Below are 17,480 nucleotides of genomic sequence, written 5' to 3'. Positions count from 1 at the left end.
AAACTTCCTAGAAAGTTGTTGAATGGCTTTGACCAGAAGCCTGTCAGCCATATGGACAATAGGGTCCAGGCTGAGGTGGTCTCAAATGGAGATGAGGAACCTGTTGGGAACTGGAGCAAAGATGACTTGTTATGTTTCGGCAAGAGACTGGTGGCATTTTGCTGCTGCCCCAGAGATTTGTGGAACTTTGAATTTGAGAGAGATGATTTAGGGTATCTGGTGGAAGAAATTTCTAAGCAGCAAAGCATTCAAGAGGTGACTTGGGTGCTGCTAAAGGCCTACAGTTTCATAAGGGAAGAAAGCATAAAAGTTCAGGAAATTTGCAGCCTGACAATGTGATAGAAAAGAAAAGCTGATTTTCTGAGGAGATATTGAAGCTGGCTGCATAAAATTTGCATAAGTAATGAGGAGCCGAATGTTAATCTCTCCAAGACAATGGGGAAAATGTCTCCAGGGCATGTCAGAGGTCTTCATGGCAGCCCCTCCCATTACAGGCCCAGAAGCCTAGGAGAAAATGGTTCCATGGGCCAGGCCCAGGCTCCGTGTGCTGTGTGTTCAGTCTGGGGACTTGGTGCCCTGCATCCCAGCCACTCTAGTCATAACTAAAAGGGACCAAGGTACAGCTCAGGATGTGGCTTCAGACGGTGGAAGCCCCAAGCACTGGCAGCTTCCATGTGGTGTTGAGCTTGTAGGTACATAGAAATCAAAAATTGAGATTTGGAAACCTCTGCCTAGATTTCAGAAGATGTATGGAAATATCTGGATGCCAAGGCAAAAGTTTGCTGCAGGGGCAGGGCCCTCATGGAGAACCTCTGCTAGAGCAGTGTGGAAGGGAAATGTGGGGTTGGGGGCCCCACACTGAGTCCCTACTGGGGCACTGCCTAGTGGAGCTGTGAGAAGAGGGCCATGGTCCACCAGACTGCAGAATGCTAGATCCACTGACAGCTTGCACCATGCGCCTGGAAAAGCCACAGACACTCAACAGCAGCCTATGAAAGCAGTCAGGAGGGAGTCCATACCCTGCCAAGCCACAGGGCTGAAGCTGCTCAAGACCATGGGAACCCACCTCTTGCATCAGCGTGACCTGGATGTGAGACATGGAATCAATGGAGGTCATTTTGGAGCTTTAAGATTTGGCTGCCCCATTGGATTTCGGATTACTGCAGCCCATTTGTTTTGGCCAATGTCTCCCATTTGGAATGGCTGCATTTATTCAATGCCTGTACTTGCATTGTTTCTAGGAAGTAACTAACTTGCTTGTGATTTTAAAGGCTCATAGGTAGAAGAGACTTGCCTTGTCTTGGATGAGACTTTGGACTATGGACTTTTGAGTTAATGCTAAAATGAGTTAACATTTGGGGGACTGTTGGGAAGGCATGATTGGTTTTGAAATGTGAGGACATGAGTTTTAGGAGATCCCAGGGATGGAATGATCTGGTTTGGCTCTGTGTCCCCACCTAAATCTCATCCTGAACTCCCACGTGTTGTGGGAGGGACCGGGTGGGAGGTAATTGAATCATGGAGGCAAGTCTTTCCTGCACTGTTCTCGTGATAGTAAGTCTCACGTGATGTGATGGTTATTATAAAGGGAGAATTTTCCTGCACAAGCTCTCTTTGCCTGCTGCCATCCACATAAGATGTGAGTTGCTCCTGTTTGCCTTCTGCCATGATTGTGAGGCCTCCCCAACCATGTGGAACTGAGTTCTCCATTAAACCTCTTTCCTTGGTAAATTGCCCAGTCTTGGGTATGTCTTGTTCAGCAGCGTGAAAACAGAGTAATACAAAATTACAGTATGTTTGTTTGTTTTCAATCGTGGTGAGGACCCAGGTTTTCGGATGAAGGTGATATGTAAGGTGTAAAAAATTGAGGACTTCTTGTATAAAGGAAATTATCTAGTGAGATCAGCTATGGTTGACAGTAGATGGATATTCAAAAGCATCTCTTTAGTGTTGAGCAGCACTTAGGAAGCAGGCATAAAATGTGGCAATATATTATCAAAAGAGCTCTGCTTCCTAGGAAATGGAACAAATGACATCATTAGGCATATTAGATCTAACATTAAAACTCTTTTACTAAAATTACAATATTTCTGTCAGCGATTGTTAATATAAGAAAAAATGGTAAAATGTGTTTAGAGTGTGCTGGAAAATATATCCATGGGAACTACGAAAACCCTACTTCAGTGAATTGTATATTTATTGACTACTTCGTGACAAAAAAACACCCGTTCCATCAGATCAAGTATGAAAATACTTTACCAAAATGGACCAGTTTGCAGTAGTTAATGAATGATTTATAAATGTAATTTTTCAAATAAGAAAAGAATTTTCCAAAATTAATTTTATAGAGAATAATTCCGGGAAATGGTCAAAGGAAAAGGGGTTAGCACTTAAATAAATCTGGAAGCACTGAATTACATACAGCATACTGTGACTCTTCAAAGAAGGGATATACTATACTGATGGTAAAACTAATTTGATCAGGGAACACATTCATCAGGTATGTCCATCTGCCTTCTATGGAATGCTGCAATTGAAAACTAAGGCCTTGTTTTGTCATTTGCTAACTCTGTGACCTACAGCCACTGATTCACATTTTTGGAGTCTCAGTCTCCTTGTGCCTTATCAATGCAATGATACCTACTTCTCAGAGTTGTTTGAAGCTTCAGTAAGGTAATTTTTGAAAGAGAATTTTTAAAAAATCTAAAATGCTGCCTAAATATTATCAGATAGTTTGTTGCTTTTTGACTTTCTGTCATCCAAAGAATTTCTCTGTTTGAGGTTTATTTCTCATTTTGAAATCTTTGTGAAAGGTAGGGCTGCACCTTCTATATAGAAGCTGCAAGGGGCAGGCATTTTATTTCCCAGTTCCTGGCAGCTAAAGGCATGGTCACTTGACCTTGGCTCACTTAATGAAATCCTCCTTCATGGGACTTAGAATTTTGAGGAATGACAGGTATGTTAGTTAATTTGACTCAAATTATATATGCCATAAAATTGCTTCATCTATTGTATAACTCTACATCTAACATGAGGTGAATTCAAATTCCGTGATGCAATTAACTATACATATAGAAGGTTGCATGGTTTTTAGTAGTTTCAGAGAGGTATTTACTCTGAACGTATGAACTTTCCTTTAAAGCAGAATAGAGAACACTTTCATTTTCCCTGGGCAAAGAGGGCACATAGAATGTTGTATATGTTTTTATATGTGGTATATTGAATTAAGCACAAAAATCATGTTTTTAGAACTTTGTCTCTATAAATTTCTCTCAGGAGTTTTTTGTAAAAGTAAACTTGTTCAAGCTACAAAGATTTTCTTTTTGCAAGACAGATACTACTTAATTAATTCCAAGCAACATGTGGCTGGAAGCAAGATGGTAGTTTCAGGAGTATTTTGGTTACCGTTGTTGGTTTTTGGCTGTTAGTTTTTAAAAAGTGAGATATTCTAGGCTTTATAGTGGAAGGCTGTCTAACTTTTTCTTTTCTTTTCTTTTCTTTTTTTGAGACAGAGCCTTGCTCTGTTGCCTAGGCTGGAGTGCAGTAGCATGATCTCCCTCACTATAACTTCCACCTCCCAGGTTCAAGCAATTATCCTGCCTCAGCCTCCCGAGTAGCTGGAACTACAGGCGCATGCTACCACATCTGGCTAATTTTTGTATTTTTAGTAGAGACAGGGTTTCACCATATTGGCCAGGCTTGTCTCGAACTCCTGATCTTGTGATCTGCCCAGCTTGGCCTCCCAAAGTGTTGGGGTTACCGGCGTGAGCCTCTGCGCCCAGCCTAACTTTCTCTTAATGGTACCTACTAAGCCTGAGAATCAATCAGGGAATGGAGTTTAGCATACTGGGAATTGTAAAGTGGATGCTTAATGTTGAGTCTTTTAGAAGGAAACAGCAGAGACCTAGACAAAAACAGGCCTTATGAGATTGCCTACTGTAGCATTTTTGTGAAAGACACAGGAATAGTTCTGAAGATCAACATTGTGAAGAGCCACATAATTCTCAGTCATATTTATGGTTTGCATTATATTTCAGTTTATTTTGATAGGAAATCATCATACTTATCATTGTATGAAGACATTGTAGCCAGAAAAAGTAGAAAGTATCCTAGTTGTCTTCCCAGAAGCTCAGTGGTTTTGCTTAGGTTAGGTCATCAGAGATCATTCCCCTGGGTGGCTCCAACTCTAGGCCTGTGAGAATAATGAAATGAATTTTATGTTAGAAAAACAGAGCTAATGGGCAACAACCATAATATTGCTCAACAGATGCACATAACCTCATGCTATTTTAATGTTTACGCCAAAAATGACTCTGTCTAGGATGACCCATATATCCACTATGGCCCATCTCATAGGTCCAGAATAAGAAAAAAATGTTAAGACAGTCCCAATACCAATAGTGATGGCTTTATATGCCATACACCAGGGTACATTGTACATTGTGCAGTGTTTTTTAATTATATTTTTAGCTGGTGATGAATGTGACTTTTTGCTCTATGGTAATAACAATTATGGCCAAGGCAAAACTGTCAATCAGTGGCATAATGAGGCCCCCAATCATGAAATTGAGACAAGAGTTGAGTAGTTTTAGCAAAACACTGAGTGTGAATTTTTATCAAATCATCTTCTATTTTGTACTAGGGCCAATTTGTCTCCCTTAATTTTTTCCCTCTTCCAAGACAATATAATATAGTTATGTCATAGTTCTATTTGCACAGTATAAAAAATTCCATGTTTCGTTGTCTTCAATGAGTTTATGCTTTGGAGTCAGGATGCAATAAGAGACACGAATCTGTTCCCTCACAGCCTCAGTTCCTGTGTTTCTCTCACGGTGTCAGCAACTCTCTGTGCTGGGTGTGATTCTGGTGTCTAAAATATTTTCACCCAATCTGATTCTACACTGTGAGCCAACTCATTTATGTTTTTGGCACCAGAGGGACTACTACTTGCTTCCAAAGCTAACAACAAAAAATACCTGGCTTTGCGAGATTTATTAAGAGACAGAGATTTGCCAGGGGCGGTAGCTCACGCCTGTAATCCCAGCACTTTGGGAGGCTGAGGTGGGCGGATCATGAGGTCAGGAGATCGAGACCATCCTGGCTAACACGGTGAAACCCCATCTCTACTAAAAACACAGAAAATTAGCCGAGCATGGTGGCAGGTGCCTGTAGTCCCAGCTCCTCGGGAGGCTGAGGCAGGAGAACGGCGTGAACCTGCAGGCGGAGCTTGCAGTGAACCGAGATCGCTCCACTGCACTCCAGACTGGGCGACAGAGTGAGACTGCCTCTCGGTGGGAGAGGAGGGGGGTGGCGGGGAAGAGACAAAGATTCTCTCTCCAAAAGTGCATGCAAGTGTGGCCACAATCAATTTGGAGCTTGAAGGCTTGAAGAAAAAGATTGATCAAGGAGACCAATAATTGTCCAGATGAGAATTGAAGTTTTTAATAAGACTCTAATTGAGAGTGAAATAGCGTGAAACTGTCGACTGGAAGACATGAATCGTAGGTATTAATAGGGATCGGAATACCTTGAGACAAAGGGCTTTAACTTCTATGAGTGATTCAAACCCCTAACTAGAGACAGGTAGGCTTAAATGGAAATGAAACACATAGCCAACCAAAGTTGGCTTAATCGTTTTAGGAACTGCTTCACTCTAAACAGTGTGCCACTTCTGCAGATTACCTGTTACAGCAAGGGAAAAATCATTGAAGAAAATGGATATTTTCTACTTGAATAATTTAATATATGATGAAAAGACTGATCTACCTGAGGGAAAGTACTCAGCACTTACTCTGAAATCATTACATTAAGACCTGGATTTAGAGCAGTTCATGACTAGGCTTGTGTTATTTTGGGGGCAATGCTGCTGATAGTTGAATGACTTCACAATTGTCCAATACAGCTACAAAATTCCCCCTGGAACCCAGGAACTGCAATGAGTTGGTTGTGTTCTGGAAACCTGAGATAAGTGGTAAAGTTGAGGTCTCATTATTTCTGGATATCAAGTACCTCAAACCTATAACCTTGTGAACAAGGTATAATTTGCTTTTTCAAAGCCATGTAACTATTCCCGAAATAATTGAGCATTTGTAGGCCTTCATCATTGCAGAATGCAATGGTGATAGACAAGCAGTGGATAAAATTGAGCTCAAAACACTCAATGCATGTTACCAAAATCCATGGAAGGAATATGTGAATAATTTTAGGAAGGAATATGTGAATATGTGAATAATCCATCCAGATGATCAAAATGTATTTGGGTAGCCAAACAATTGAGTGGTACAGAAATCAAAGGATTAATTAAAGGCCAGGGGAAAATGTAGACTAACACAGGAGAAATGATAAGAAATTTCATTTCTTCATCTTATCAGATGAAGATAATGACCATGAACCAGAAGAATCAGTATATTACAATCTTCATTAATTTGTCACTGACAAACTGAGTTTATCTCTTGATTGAGTTAGCATTAAAAATACTTCTGGGCCAGGCACAGTGGCTCACACCTATAAACCCAGCGCTTTGGGAGGCCGAGGCAGGTGGATCACAAGGTCAGGAGATGGAGACCATCCTGGCTAACACAGTGAAACCCCGTCTCTACTAAAAATACAAAATAAAAATTAGCCGGGTGTGGTGGCAGCCGCCTGTAGTCCCAGCTCCTCGGGAGGCTGAGGCAGGAGAATGGCATGAACCCAGGAGGCAGAGCTTGCAGTGAGCCGAGATTGCGCCACTGCACTCCAGCCTGGGTGACAAAGCGAGACTCTGTCTCAAAAAAAAAAAAAAAAAAATACATCTGAAATTTGTTCTGAAAATAAATCTCTTGAAATCCATCAAATTATTACTTCCTCCTTACTTATCTTAGGATATCTTCCCGTATTTTAATGAGTTTTCCCAATGCCTAAAAACATACAACACTAAGGAAATGCACTCTGAGTTCTGAATAAAAACATAGTCCAGTGAAAAACATATTCAAAATCAAAGTTATCATATAGCTTTCCAAGTAACCCTGACTCTTATTAAAGCTTAAGAAATCTTGAAGGATGAGAGGTGAGGTCACTGTGGCATATTGGGATTTTAACTCTTTGGGGATTATTATATGTGGATTGAGATAAAGGGAAAGTAGAGTCATTCAAATGGAGGGAAGATGTAATAATTTAGCAGTAACAGAGATCAGAAACTATTTTAACTCTAGAATATTTACACTTCAAGTAACTTGCATTTTGATTTTTATTCCTTGGAAAATTATTTAGAGAACTTACTTTATCTTTAGGACATGATATTTGTATACCAAAGCACAAAAATATATGGGCAGGAAAACTTTTTAGTTTAGATTCATATCAGTAGTAGTAGGAGCATCAGTGCAACAGCTTTGGTAGTATTACAGCTAATATTCATTTTTACTACTTTTTAGATATTTGATAGACATCACCTCAATCATTATAACAACACTGTGAGGGAGATATTGAAATTTTCATTTTACATGAAAGGAAACTCATCTTTAGACAGGATAGATAACTTGCTCAAATTCACAGACAGATAATTAGAGTGGGGATTCTAATCCAGGTTGGGTGATTTCAAATATGAGTTTTCTTGACCATCCCCTTTGTACTGGTTCTCAGAGTGTTAATTTTCTTTTTTACTGCTTCAGAAGATTTAAATAATTAATAGTTGAAAATCTGAATATGGTGAAATGATTTAATGTTATTAGTCAATGGATTGGAAGGCTTTTGTTTCCACATTATTTTGGGCAGAGTTGTCAGTAAGTCAGCAAAATAAACATTGACATTATTGAAAAGCCTCAGTTCAGCTAAGAACTGAGATCCAAACAAGTTTGCATCAAAAGTCTCAGGTGTAATATCTTTAGCATAAATACAGTTGAATCTGGAGAGAAAATATTTTTGTCGAAATGTGCAGAGTTCAGGTCACCTTCAGTTTAAGATGTGAACTTATGTCGGAATAAACTATTTTGTGTTCTTAATATCTTCATCTGGCATTTTTTAATAGGTGAAAATATAGTAACTGAAAAAAGCAAGTAATAATATTTCAACAGTATTGTTTTCATTTGAATAAGAATGTCCCTTTCCTCCTAAGGTCCTTGCTGTGTTATTTTTAAGACTTGATGAGCCCTGTCTTTAAACTCAGAGTTCTTCTTATTGAAGGGCATCAGAATCCTTTCTATGTTCTTTATGCTGTCATTATGTTACATGTGAGATTATGATGGATGAAGCACAAGGCAGGGGACCAGTAAACCTGGATTCTAGTCTTAAACATATCCGAAGTTGGCTGCCCTTGTGTAAGTGTAAGCTCTTTAACTTTTTTCGGTGCTTAATATTCTCATCTGTAAAATGAGTTTGAACAGATAAGAATAAATTTATTAAAGTCTCCTTCCCATTCTTTGTTATTTAAAATACATCATAAATGCTGGATCCTTTGATCCTGCATTTAAAAAATATACTTACCAAAGTTAATAAACATGCTTCAGGACTACAGGATATTCTTCAATTCAGCATCAATCTGATAATGAAAAAAGAATGTTATATAACTTATGAAGTATTTCATTTGTAGGCTACTAGATCATGCAGAAGGTATACAAAATCTTGAAACCTTGGTTAGAGGAGTGGATTCGTGCCAAGATACAATGTTACATTGCAGTTTTTTATTAGCCAGCTTTCATATTTATTTAGCTTTACCTCATCTCTGCCCTTGAAGGGCTTACAGTCTGCTGGGAAATGTAGACAAGAAAAAATGGCAGTAGAGTTTAATAAGTGCTAATTATTGGGTGCACACAGAATATTATGGGACAACAGAGAAGTTTGAGTGCCAGGAAACAATTCTCAGAGGAGGAGATGTCTTCTAACTTGAACCCTAAAGCCTGATGAACGATTGAGCCAAGGCAATCCTGATGAGAAATAGGTCAAGCGGGTGGAGTCATTATGTGCAAAGGCCTTGAGGTAAGAGCAAGTTTAACGTGTTTGGAAAACTGCAAGTAGTTCAGGAGAACCCAAGCAGGAGGCACAAGAAGTGATGACAGCAAGCCACTACTTGGAGAAGAAATCAAGGTCCAGAATACCTCTATTTTGTAAAAAAAAAAAAAAAAAAGTACTTTAATTTGGAAGTAATGGGAACTATTAGAGAAGAATATTAACCATTTTTGTGTTTTAAAAAATGTTGATTTAACCTCAGTATAGAGATGGAATTGGAATGTGAAGCACTGTGGGCAGACTGGAGGTGGGAGACCAATGGACAGGCTATAAACCAGGTGAAAGATTGCCTGAAACTAAATACCAAGAATGTAGAAGAATGTGGGTGGGAGATTGAGAGATGTTGCAGAATTAGAATTGATGGGATTTCGAATTTTATTTGGTGCATATGGAAAAAGAGAAGGAGAAATAAAAAGAGTCACTAAATTTTCACCGTGGGGCAATAGGTAAATGATGATAATATTCATAAACTCAAAAAACATAAGAGCAGGTTATAGGAGAAATATTTTGGCCATGTTGATTTTCAGTTTCTTATGGGACAAGATATTGGGGGAGAAGAGAGTCCTAGACAGTTGGATAAAAAGCCTAATGCTGAGGGAGAGATCTTGGTTGGAGGTGGAGATTTGGAGATTAAAAGCATAAGCATTGATGAAAACAGTTGAGAAAATGTAGTGCCATGGAAATGAAGAGCAAGGAAAAAACTCTGGAAACAAATTTAAGAGACAGGTAAAGGAAGAGGACAATATGAAATAGAACAAGAAGAGAGGAATCATAGAAAGACAAAAAGTAGAAAATAATAATACAGGTGCTAAGTAAATTGTTTCAAGAAGGAAGGAATACTTATGGGTATCAACTGTTTTGTGGAGAAATCTGGTACGAATTGAAAAATGTTTATTAGATGTAACAAGAAGGATATTGTTGGCATGCCTTTGTTGATAGTCATATAGTACCATCAAAAGCCAGAATGCAAAGGGTTGAGGAATTAATAAGAGGTGTGAGGAGTTGGAGTATATGGTATTCTTGCAAGAATCTTGGCTGTAAGGGAGGAGAAAGAAATATAGCTAGGGAGGCGTCTAAAGTGCCTTACTTATTATTTTTTGAGATAAGAAGAGTAACTTTAATACAAATTAGACAGAGCTGGCAAAAATGTTGATGCAAAAGAAGAGTACATCTAATGGAGGAAGAGTCCAAGGAAGTGAGATGGATAAAATTCACAGTGATATTACCAACCTGGTATCATTTTTGCTACTTAACAATAATTTTGGGTTTTCAGTCAATAGTCTTCTATCAATAGTTTGCTTTTGTCATGACTAGCTAAGTTAGGGCTGAAGTCTATGACAAGGACATTGAGGGAGAGTAACAGACTAATACAGAATAAACTTAGATTACCCTAACATCATATAACCTCTGTAAGTTTTATTCAACCCATCTGTAAAAGGGGGAATTAAAATATTAATTAACATCTAGAATTGTTTTGGGTTATTCTATAAATACATACATGCCAGGCTATTAATATTTCTGCTTAACATATAGCAATGGCTTAATCAATGATAGCTATGACACTAAGGATTATAAAATCAAGTTATACCGAGAGATAAAAACAAACTACAGTAAATATACTAGTTTTTCCTGACATAAAAAAGACAGAGGGGAGGGGGGTTTAGAGAGTATATCACTCTACTTGTCAGTCTCCTCTTTGCCCGGCTTCCACTTGGCTATTTGTATTTGTCTCTATGTTTTCAAGATTTTAGTGATCAATTCCAGCATATTACAACAACTTTTGGAATACTTTGGGAAATCATATCTGATGCTCACTAGCAGTCTGTTGAAACATTTTAAAGGAAGCATAGTAATGAGTTCTCAGAAGAGCCCAAAGGGTTGCCCTGCCTGAATGATGGTAGAAAGAGAAAAAAAGATTTCAAGTCTAATTTTGTAACTATAGGTTTTTCTGCAGGCAAATGGGCCTTTTTTGGCAAAAACAAACGAACCAGTTCTAAGAGTGCCATGGTAAAGCCAAAAGAAAATGACATTGATTGTTCTATTTCCTGGTCATTTCAAGATTGGGTGAGGGTAGGGGTAGATACCCATGTAATGAAACATTAAGTATGGTTCAGAAGCCCCTTTTCCCAGTCTTCCAGTAGTTGTGCCAAGTGTATTTGGAATGACAAGTAGAGACTGATCCCTGGATATAAGTGACTTGCAGTGAAAGGAGTAGATGGATATTACTTTTAAGGAAAAGTTTTTTCAAGCAAATGTATGACAAGGAGATCTCACAAATTAGGATCCAAATTAGTATAGGACAAATGGGACATTCACATTAGGCACTGGAAATTAAAGAGAATGCTGTTCAAACAGATGTTGCACTAATGTAAAGTCAGAAGGGAGGGGTGAGCTTGCCTAACTAGCTATGAGATCAGTTTACAAAGACAATCAGAAGGCTAATTGAAATAGCAGAGGATTTAATCTGAGTGCTCTGAATAATCAAATGTGCACAAGTATCTCAACAACTCCATTCATCTCACTCTACTTTAGCAATTACTGAAAGATAGGCTACTCAGCTGCTATAAATTTACTGTCGATAAAGCAAGAAGAAAGAGAGCTACAAACCTGTCTTCTCATCATTGTAGTGATTTCAATGGCAATATGTTATAATGAAAAATATATTGAAAACCAACTCAAAGAAATGAAAAACCAGGGGCTTTTAGGAAGTATGAATTTGCACTTAAAGTTCAGTTTGTCTTGGATGGTGTCAGGCAGGACAGTGCATATCTGTATAGACAGATAACAAAGGGACAGGGAAGGGTTTCAAAAGTGTTATTTCTTATAGAATCTAAAAGACATTTAGACTGTTTTCTTCTTCTTTCATAATAACAGACTCTTAGAGCAAATTTTTCTGGTAGCAAACAACTTCTATGTAAGGTGATTTTATTTTTCTAGGTTAAGGCCACCTAAATTGAAACTTAATTGAGGTTACCAAAAGCAACTTGGTATGAAAGGAAGGAATTGTTTAATTTAATTAATTATTTTATGCTAAAAATGTTTTAATGCCCACAATAACCAAAATATTCTGACAATCCAGCTTCTTCTATTTTTATGTTGAGAATCTTAAGCAGTCTGAATTTTAATGAAAGATTAAGATGGCATATTTGTCAGGAGAATTTAAAGAAAAGGGTTTTATTCTACTGTACTCTCTTCATCTGGAAATCTGACTTTATAAATTGTTACAAACAAGATTAGCAAATAGGTTTGGGACCAGGGTGTAAATATGGAAATTAGAAAAGAAACCAGAATCCCTAAGGTTATAAGGAAGAAATTAGAAAAAGACGTAGCTCCATTTGTCACACTAAGACTTTTTTCTTAGGCACTGTACAATAAAATAAAACAAAACAAAACATAACAAAACAATAAAACTTTACTAAAATATGAATATTAAGAAAGTTGGAATGCATAGCCCAAGACTTGAAAAAAATACTTTACAGAGCTTAATTTTTAAAAAGTCACTTCAAGTATGAAAGAGCTGCTATTGCGAACAGAGAATAGATATTTTCTAGTTGATAGAGAAAGCCAGGGTGATTGCAAGAGAAATTACAAAGGGAATATCACAGCTTAATTTATAGAAGAATGTTCTCATCATGCAGCTACCTGGCAATGAAATAGGCCATTTCCATTTCTACTCCTAGGAGTAGATAAATTGACTACAGAAATTTAAATGGAGGCTGAATGCACCTCCGGAAGGAATTAACTGAGTGAGAAATTACACTGGATGATCTTTATAGTTTTCTTTGAACATTTATACTTTTGTGACTTGCTTTTTTAAAAAATTAAGTTCTTGGATATTTTTAAATGCAGTCTAATAGAAACTGGGCTTTATTGCTTTCATGGCTGATAAATGAACAAAACTTCAGGTAAATTCTTAAATTATTTCACTTATAGAAAAGGGGCTTCCGGCCGGGCAAGGTGGCTCACACCTGTAATCTCAGCACTTTGGGAGGCCGAGGCAGGCAGATCACTTGAGGTCAGGAGTTCCAGACTAGCCTGGCCAACATGGTGAAACCCCATCTCTACTAACAATACAAAAATTAGCTGGGCGTGGTGGCGGGCACCTATAATCCCAGCTACTCGGGAGGCTGAGGCAGGAGAATCACTTGATCCCAAGAGGTGAAGGTTTCAGTGAGCTGAGATCTCACCACTGCACTCCAGCCTGGGTCACAGAACGAGACCTCATCTCCAAAAAAAAAAAAGGGTTGGGGGTGGGGGTTAAGGGCTTCTAATTGGCATGAAATCATTTAACCTAAGTAGCATTTGGTACGGCATAGAATTGTTCCTAACCCTGCCTCTATATTTCAGAAATAGAGTAGGCAAGACAACACAATTCTTGGAGTTATTACTAATGTCTCCAAATAAGCAGTAAAGTGAAATGAAGTGTTGTTTTTATCTTTTGACTCTTCTAAAAAAAATGAAATGCTTGCTGGAGAGTAACAGGTAAAATGGGAGGATGTGAACATATGGGCTGACATTTTCTGAAAAAGGCCAGCAAAACACACCCCTCACCATGAGAATAGGCCAGATACTGACTTGGTGAAAGAAATCTTAGCATAAGACACTTGAATTCTCAGAAGTCGAAGCATACATAGCTCAGGTCTACCAACGATGGGCCCACACAACCTACCTGAGGTCTCCTCCCCTCTTTCACACCTTCAGTCTATATAAAGATGGGCAGAATACAAGATACCAACCTAACACTGTGGTTTATAGGAGAAAACCAATAGGCCTCAGATGGCGGTGATTAGATAAACACTAATTCATCTATTAATACTATCAGAGAATACAAAAAGGTCTGGCCAGAACTGCCGGTGTTTTGCACAAATTAAAAAATAAATGATCTGGCAACTATGCAAATACATTTATGGGAGAGAAGGGGACAGAGAGACAGGAGAAGGGGAATAGGGGAAGGGGTTATTTTACTGTTAACAGTATTGGACCTGAACCAGGAAGCGGGAGGGGAAGGAAGAAAAAGGGGAGACAGGAAGGAGGGGAAGGGACTTTTAAAGAAAGATGAATCCAAGAACTATCCAAAATTGAGGAGAGTAGGGAGGGAAACTGGAAGATATATAGGACTTCTAATATCTTTATCTTTCAGAGTTTGGAGCCAACTGATAGAGTCTAAAAAAGAAATTCGTAATAAAAAATGACTAAAATTTTAATATTCTTTAAAATTTTTTTTAGTTTTTAGAAAATAACTCTTATAGTAACAGAACATTTATGTGACCTTTAGAAATTCTTCGGTTGCATTTTTTTCTTATGTCATATTAAAACAAAGTTAAACAATATTTTTATAATTAACATATTAATAGAAGGTATGATATGACCCCATTTTTCTAAAGTATTTCTTTTTATCAGTCTACCTACCTATATATGCATATGTATATATCTACATAAACACACATACAGATATATGAAATACAATTTACCTTCACTATGTGAAGGTAATGAACTCTGATGTTCTCACTGTATTCTTATTCTTCTCCTTTTCATTTAAATAGGCTGTTACTAGGTTACAACTCACAATTTGTAAAACACTACACATACTTTGTTGCCTGTATTCACAGACTCTTTTGTTTCTTAAAAAAAGTATAAAATTTCCTAAGTTTTACGACTACCTCAACTTGCTTTTAAACGAGCATAGCATGAAAACAGTTAGGTTTCTTACTTTCGTTGCAAAGACAGCCAAGTTACAATAACACCAGGAAAAGCCTGTCACATAATGGCATCTCAATAACAGGAAAGAAATGAGTAGATTGGAGTGCATATGTTCTTAAAAGATTCTGCCGTGTTAAGTGGAGGGTTACATTTTCCTACCTCTGAATCACAGTAAAGAGGAGGTGAGTTTATGGAACAGCAGTTGGAGGCAAAGTCTGAGCGCTTGTTAACCAGCTTTGCCAGTTCTGTGGGTGTGGCATCAGGCAATTTTGCTCTTAGTCGCTCTGCCAGTCTGAAAAACCATTTAAATGTAAGGTCTTACTACATGTATTTATTTTATACAAATTTCTAATGCAAAATAATAGCCATTTCCGATCTTTTACAATAAAAATGAAAATAGAAATACTTGCCTGTCTCAAGAAAATTCTGTACCTGTGGTATAGAATAGTCAATTTGAGATCAGAAAGTGAAACATGCCTCTTCGAGATCATAAAAGTAAACATACAAATCGCTGCTGAATTGGAAGTCCAGTCTTCTTTCATTTGCCATTATTTCAACATGGAAGAGTACCTCTTCTATTTTTTCCTAACCTTTCACCTTCTCTTCAGTTTTAAATTTCAAATCCTTTAAAGAATATTTCCTTTACAGGACCTCATACCACCTTAATGCCTTTTTTTCCTCTCATAATTATATAATTTCACCCTCAGTTTACCTACTTCTCGACTCACTATGTTGGAAAACACTGATATGGGAGTAAGGAAACTGGCTCTTATTTTTAGCTATACTAAAAACGAACTCTGCATCTCTCTTTCAGGATGGTGATAGGACTTGATATCTCCTGATTCTTTCAATTTGTACAATTGATGATCTTGGCATCTCTCCACTCTCATAATGATCAACTCAGCCTGGTTTTATGACTTTCTTCAGGAAATGCTTGCCAGCCCAGCGGTGGGCAATGGGAGGTAAGGAGACTCAAATTAATCTAGAGTTGGGCTTGGCAAGGGTGGATGCTGGGAAGGGACAAAAGGGTAAGGGGGACCAGTTAGTTCATAAAAGCATTGTTGAAACAAGTAGGTTTGAGCTGCTGGGGGGCGCAAATGAGGCAAGAAGAGACTCAGAGGAGGCAAAAAAAAAAAAAAAAAAAAAAAAAAAAGGTGGTGGGGAGGGAATAGGATCTGAGAAATTTACTAACATTAGGAAAAATGACATGGTCTTCTCAATGGAGACTTTTCCCAAGAACCCAGTACCACTTCTTTCCTTATTATGGCCTATTATTTTACTGTTAATATCTATTTATAGAGAAATGTTTTTTCCTTCTCTTAATTGAGAAAAATGACTATTATATAACACTATTGGTAGTTAACATTTCTATTTCTAATTTATAGGGAATATATGCTGGTGATAGCTGACAGTATGCTTGATTGAAAGTTTGGGTCTTCTTGCCAGGCAATATGCCATGAAGTTAGATAACACTTTTAGCAGTTTTATAGGTCCTCAATTTTGTACAGCAATATCTACAGAAAATTCTGGGGTAAGAATGTTGCTAAGCTATGTGCTACATATGACATTTTTCCCCCAGAAAAACTTAGCTTCTTCTTATACAGATGTTAGATTCCAACTACTTTTAAAAAAATAAAACGATTTAGGGGGTACAAGTGCATTTTTGTTACACGGATGTATTGCATAGTGGTGAAGTCTAGGTTTTCAGTATAATCATCACCCAAATAGTGTACATTGTATCCAATAGGGAATTCCTTATCCTTCACCCCTCTCCTACCCTCCCACCTTTTGGGGTCTCCAGTGTCTATTATTCCACTCTATGAGATTCTGACTACTTTAAAAAACTCCTAATTGAACCTCCTTTTGTTGTTGTTCACTGAAGACAAGCTTAAGTGTTCAACTATGCTTTCAATTCATAGTACTAAGAAAATATTATTGCTAAATTTGGAGGATACAGCCAGAACAAGTTTCTTACTTTTTCTTGTACTCGGTAAATGTATTTTCGGAATAATCTGCACATAGTACTTGTCCCTTGTCAATGAAAGAAGATAGTTCCTTCTTTAGTAGAGGGCCCTGTAAGAAAACAATAATTGCGTAACAAAATTATTTGTCTTGAAACATTGTCCCATCAGGCCATTAAATCAAAATTCCAAATATTGTATCAGTATGAGTATTATCTACATTAAGCATTGGCAAATATTTTCTATAGAAGGCCGGATAATAATTTTAGGGTTTGCAGGCCATATGTGGTCTTTGTTGCAACTACTCAACTCTGTACAGAAGCAGTTGTAAGCTTTGCAGAAACAATGAGGATGACTGTGTCCCAGTGGAAGTTAATGTATGAACACTGAAATTTGAATTTTGAATAATTTTCATGGGTCATGAGATACTGATGTTCTTTTGCTTTTTTCCCAACAATGTTAAAATGTAAAACCATTCTTCTATTCTTAGTTTGTAGGCCATACAAAAGTAGGCAAAGTAGGCAGTGAGCAAGTTGTGGCCCACGAACTATAATTTTCCAACCCTTGATCTAAATGCTTGATAAAGAAAATCTAGCAAATATACCTTGGCATTAAGACAGGTAGTTGAGTCTTCAACATCACAGCATTCACCAAGGCTTTTTAGGGTTGGCTCAAGTACTTTACTGAGGAATACTTCTGGAAGATGAGTCCTTCTGCTTAGTTCAAATGCATACCTAGCATGAGGGAGAAAAGGAGGTATGTGTTATATATTTCCTTTTTATTTATTTATTCATTCCTTTTTGGTGACAGAGTCTCCCTCTGTCGCCCAGGTTGGAGTGA

The 17,480-nt window shown here is 37.7% G+C and overlaps 1 protein-coding gene across 3 annotated transcripts in view; it reads right to left on the bottom strand.

The window, feature by feature from the left end:
- Positions 1–4,013: 4,013 nt before the first annotated feature.
- Positions 4,014–17,480, bottom strand: part of GC (GC vitamin D binding protein) — a 64,978-nt gene continuing 51,511 nt past the window's right edge. For all 3 annotated transcript variants that reach the window (XM_055297373.2, XM_055297374.2, XM_055297372.2), the window contains 5 exons: positions 17,245–17,374; positions 16,655–16,752; positions 14,839–14,971; positions 8,458–8,512; positions 4,014–4,192 (listed from right to left, as the gene is read on the bottom strand). In XM_055297373.2, coding sequence (XP_055153348.2) covers positions 8,483–8,512; positions 14,839–14,971; positions 16,655–16,752; positions 17,245–17,374 — 391 coding nt within the window. In that variant the 3' untranslated portion in view covers positions 4,014–4,192; positions 8,458–8,482. The remainder of the gene's footprint in view (positions 4,193–8,457; positions 8,513–14,838; positions 14,972–16,654; positions 16,753–17,244; positions 17,375–17,480) is intronic.

This window comes from Symphalangus syndactylus, chromosome 10 (assembly GCF_028878055.3).
Source record: "Symphalangus syndactylus isolate Jambi chromosome 10, NHGRI_mSymSyn1-v2.1_pri, whole genome shotgun sequence".
NCBI lineage: Eukaryota > Metazoa > Chordata > Mammalia > Primates > Hylobatidae > Symphalangus > Symphalangus syndactylus.
The sequence above is the reverse complement of the archived record's forward strand: the minus strand, read 5'-3'. Positions and strand labels throughout refer to the sequence as shown.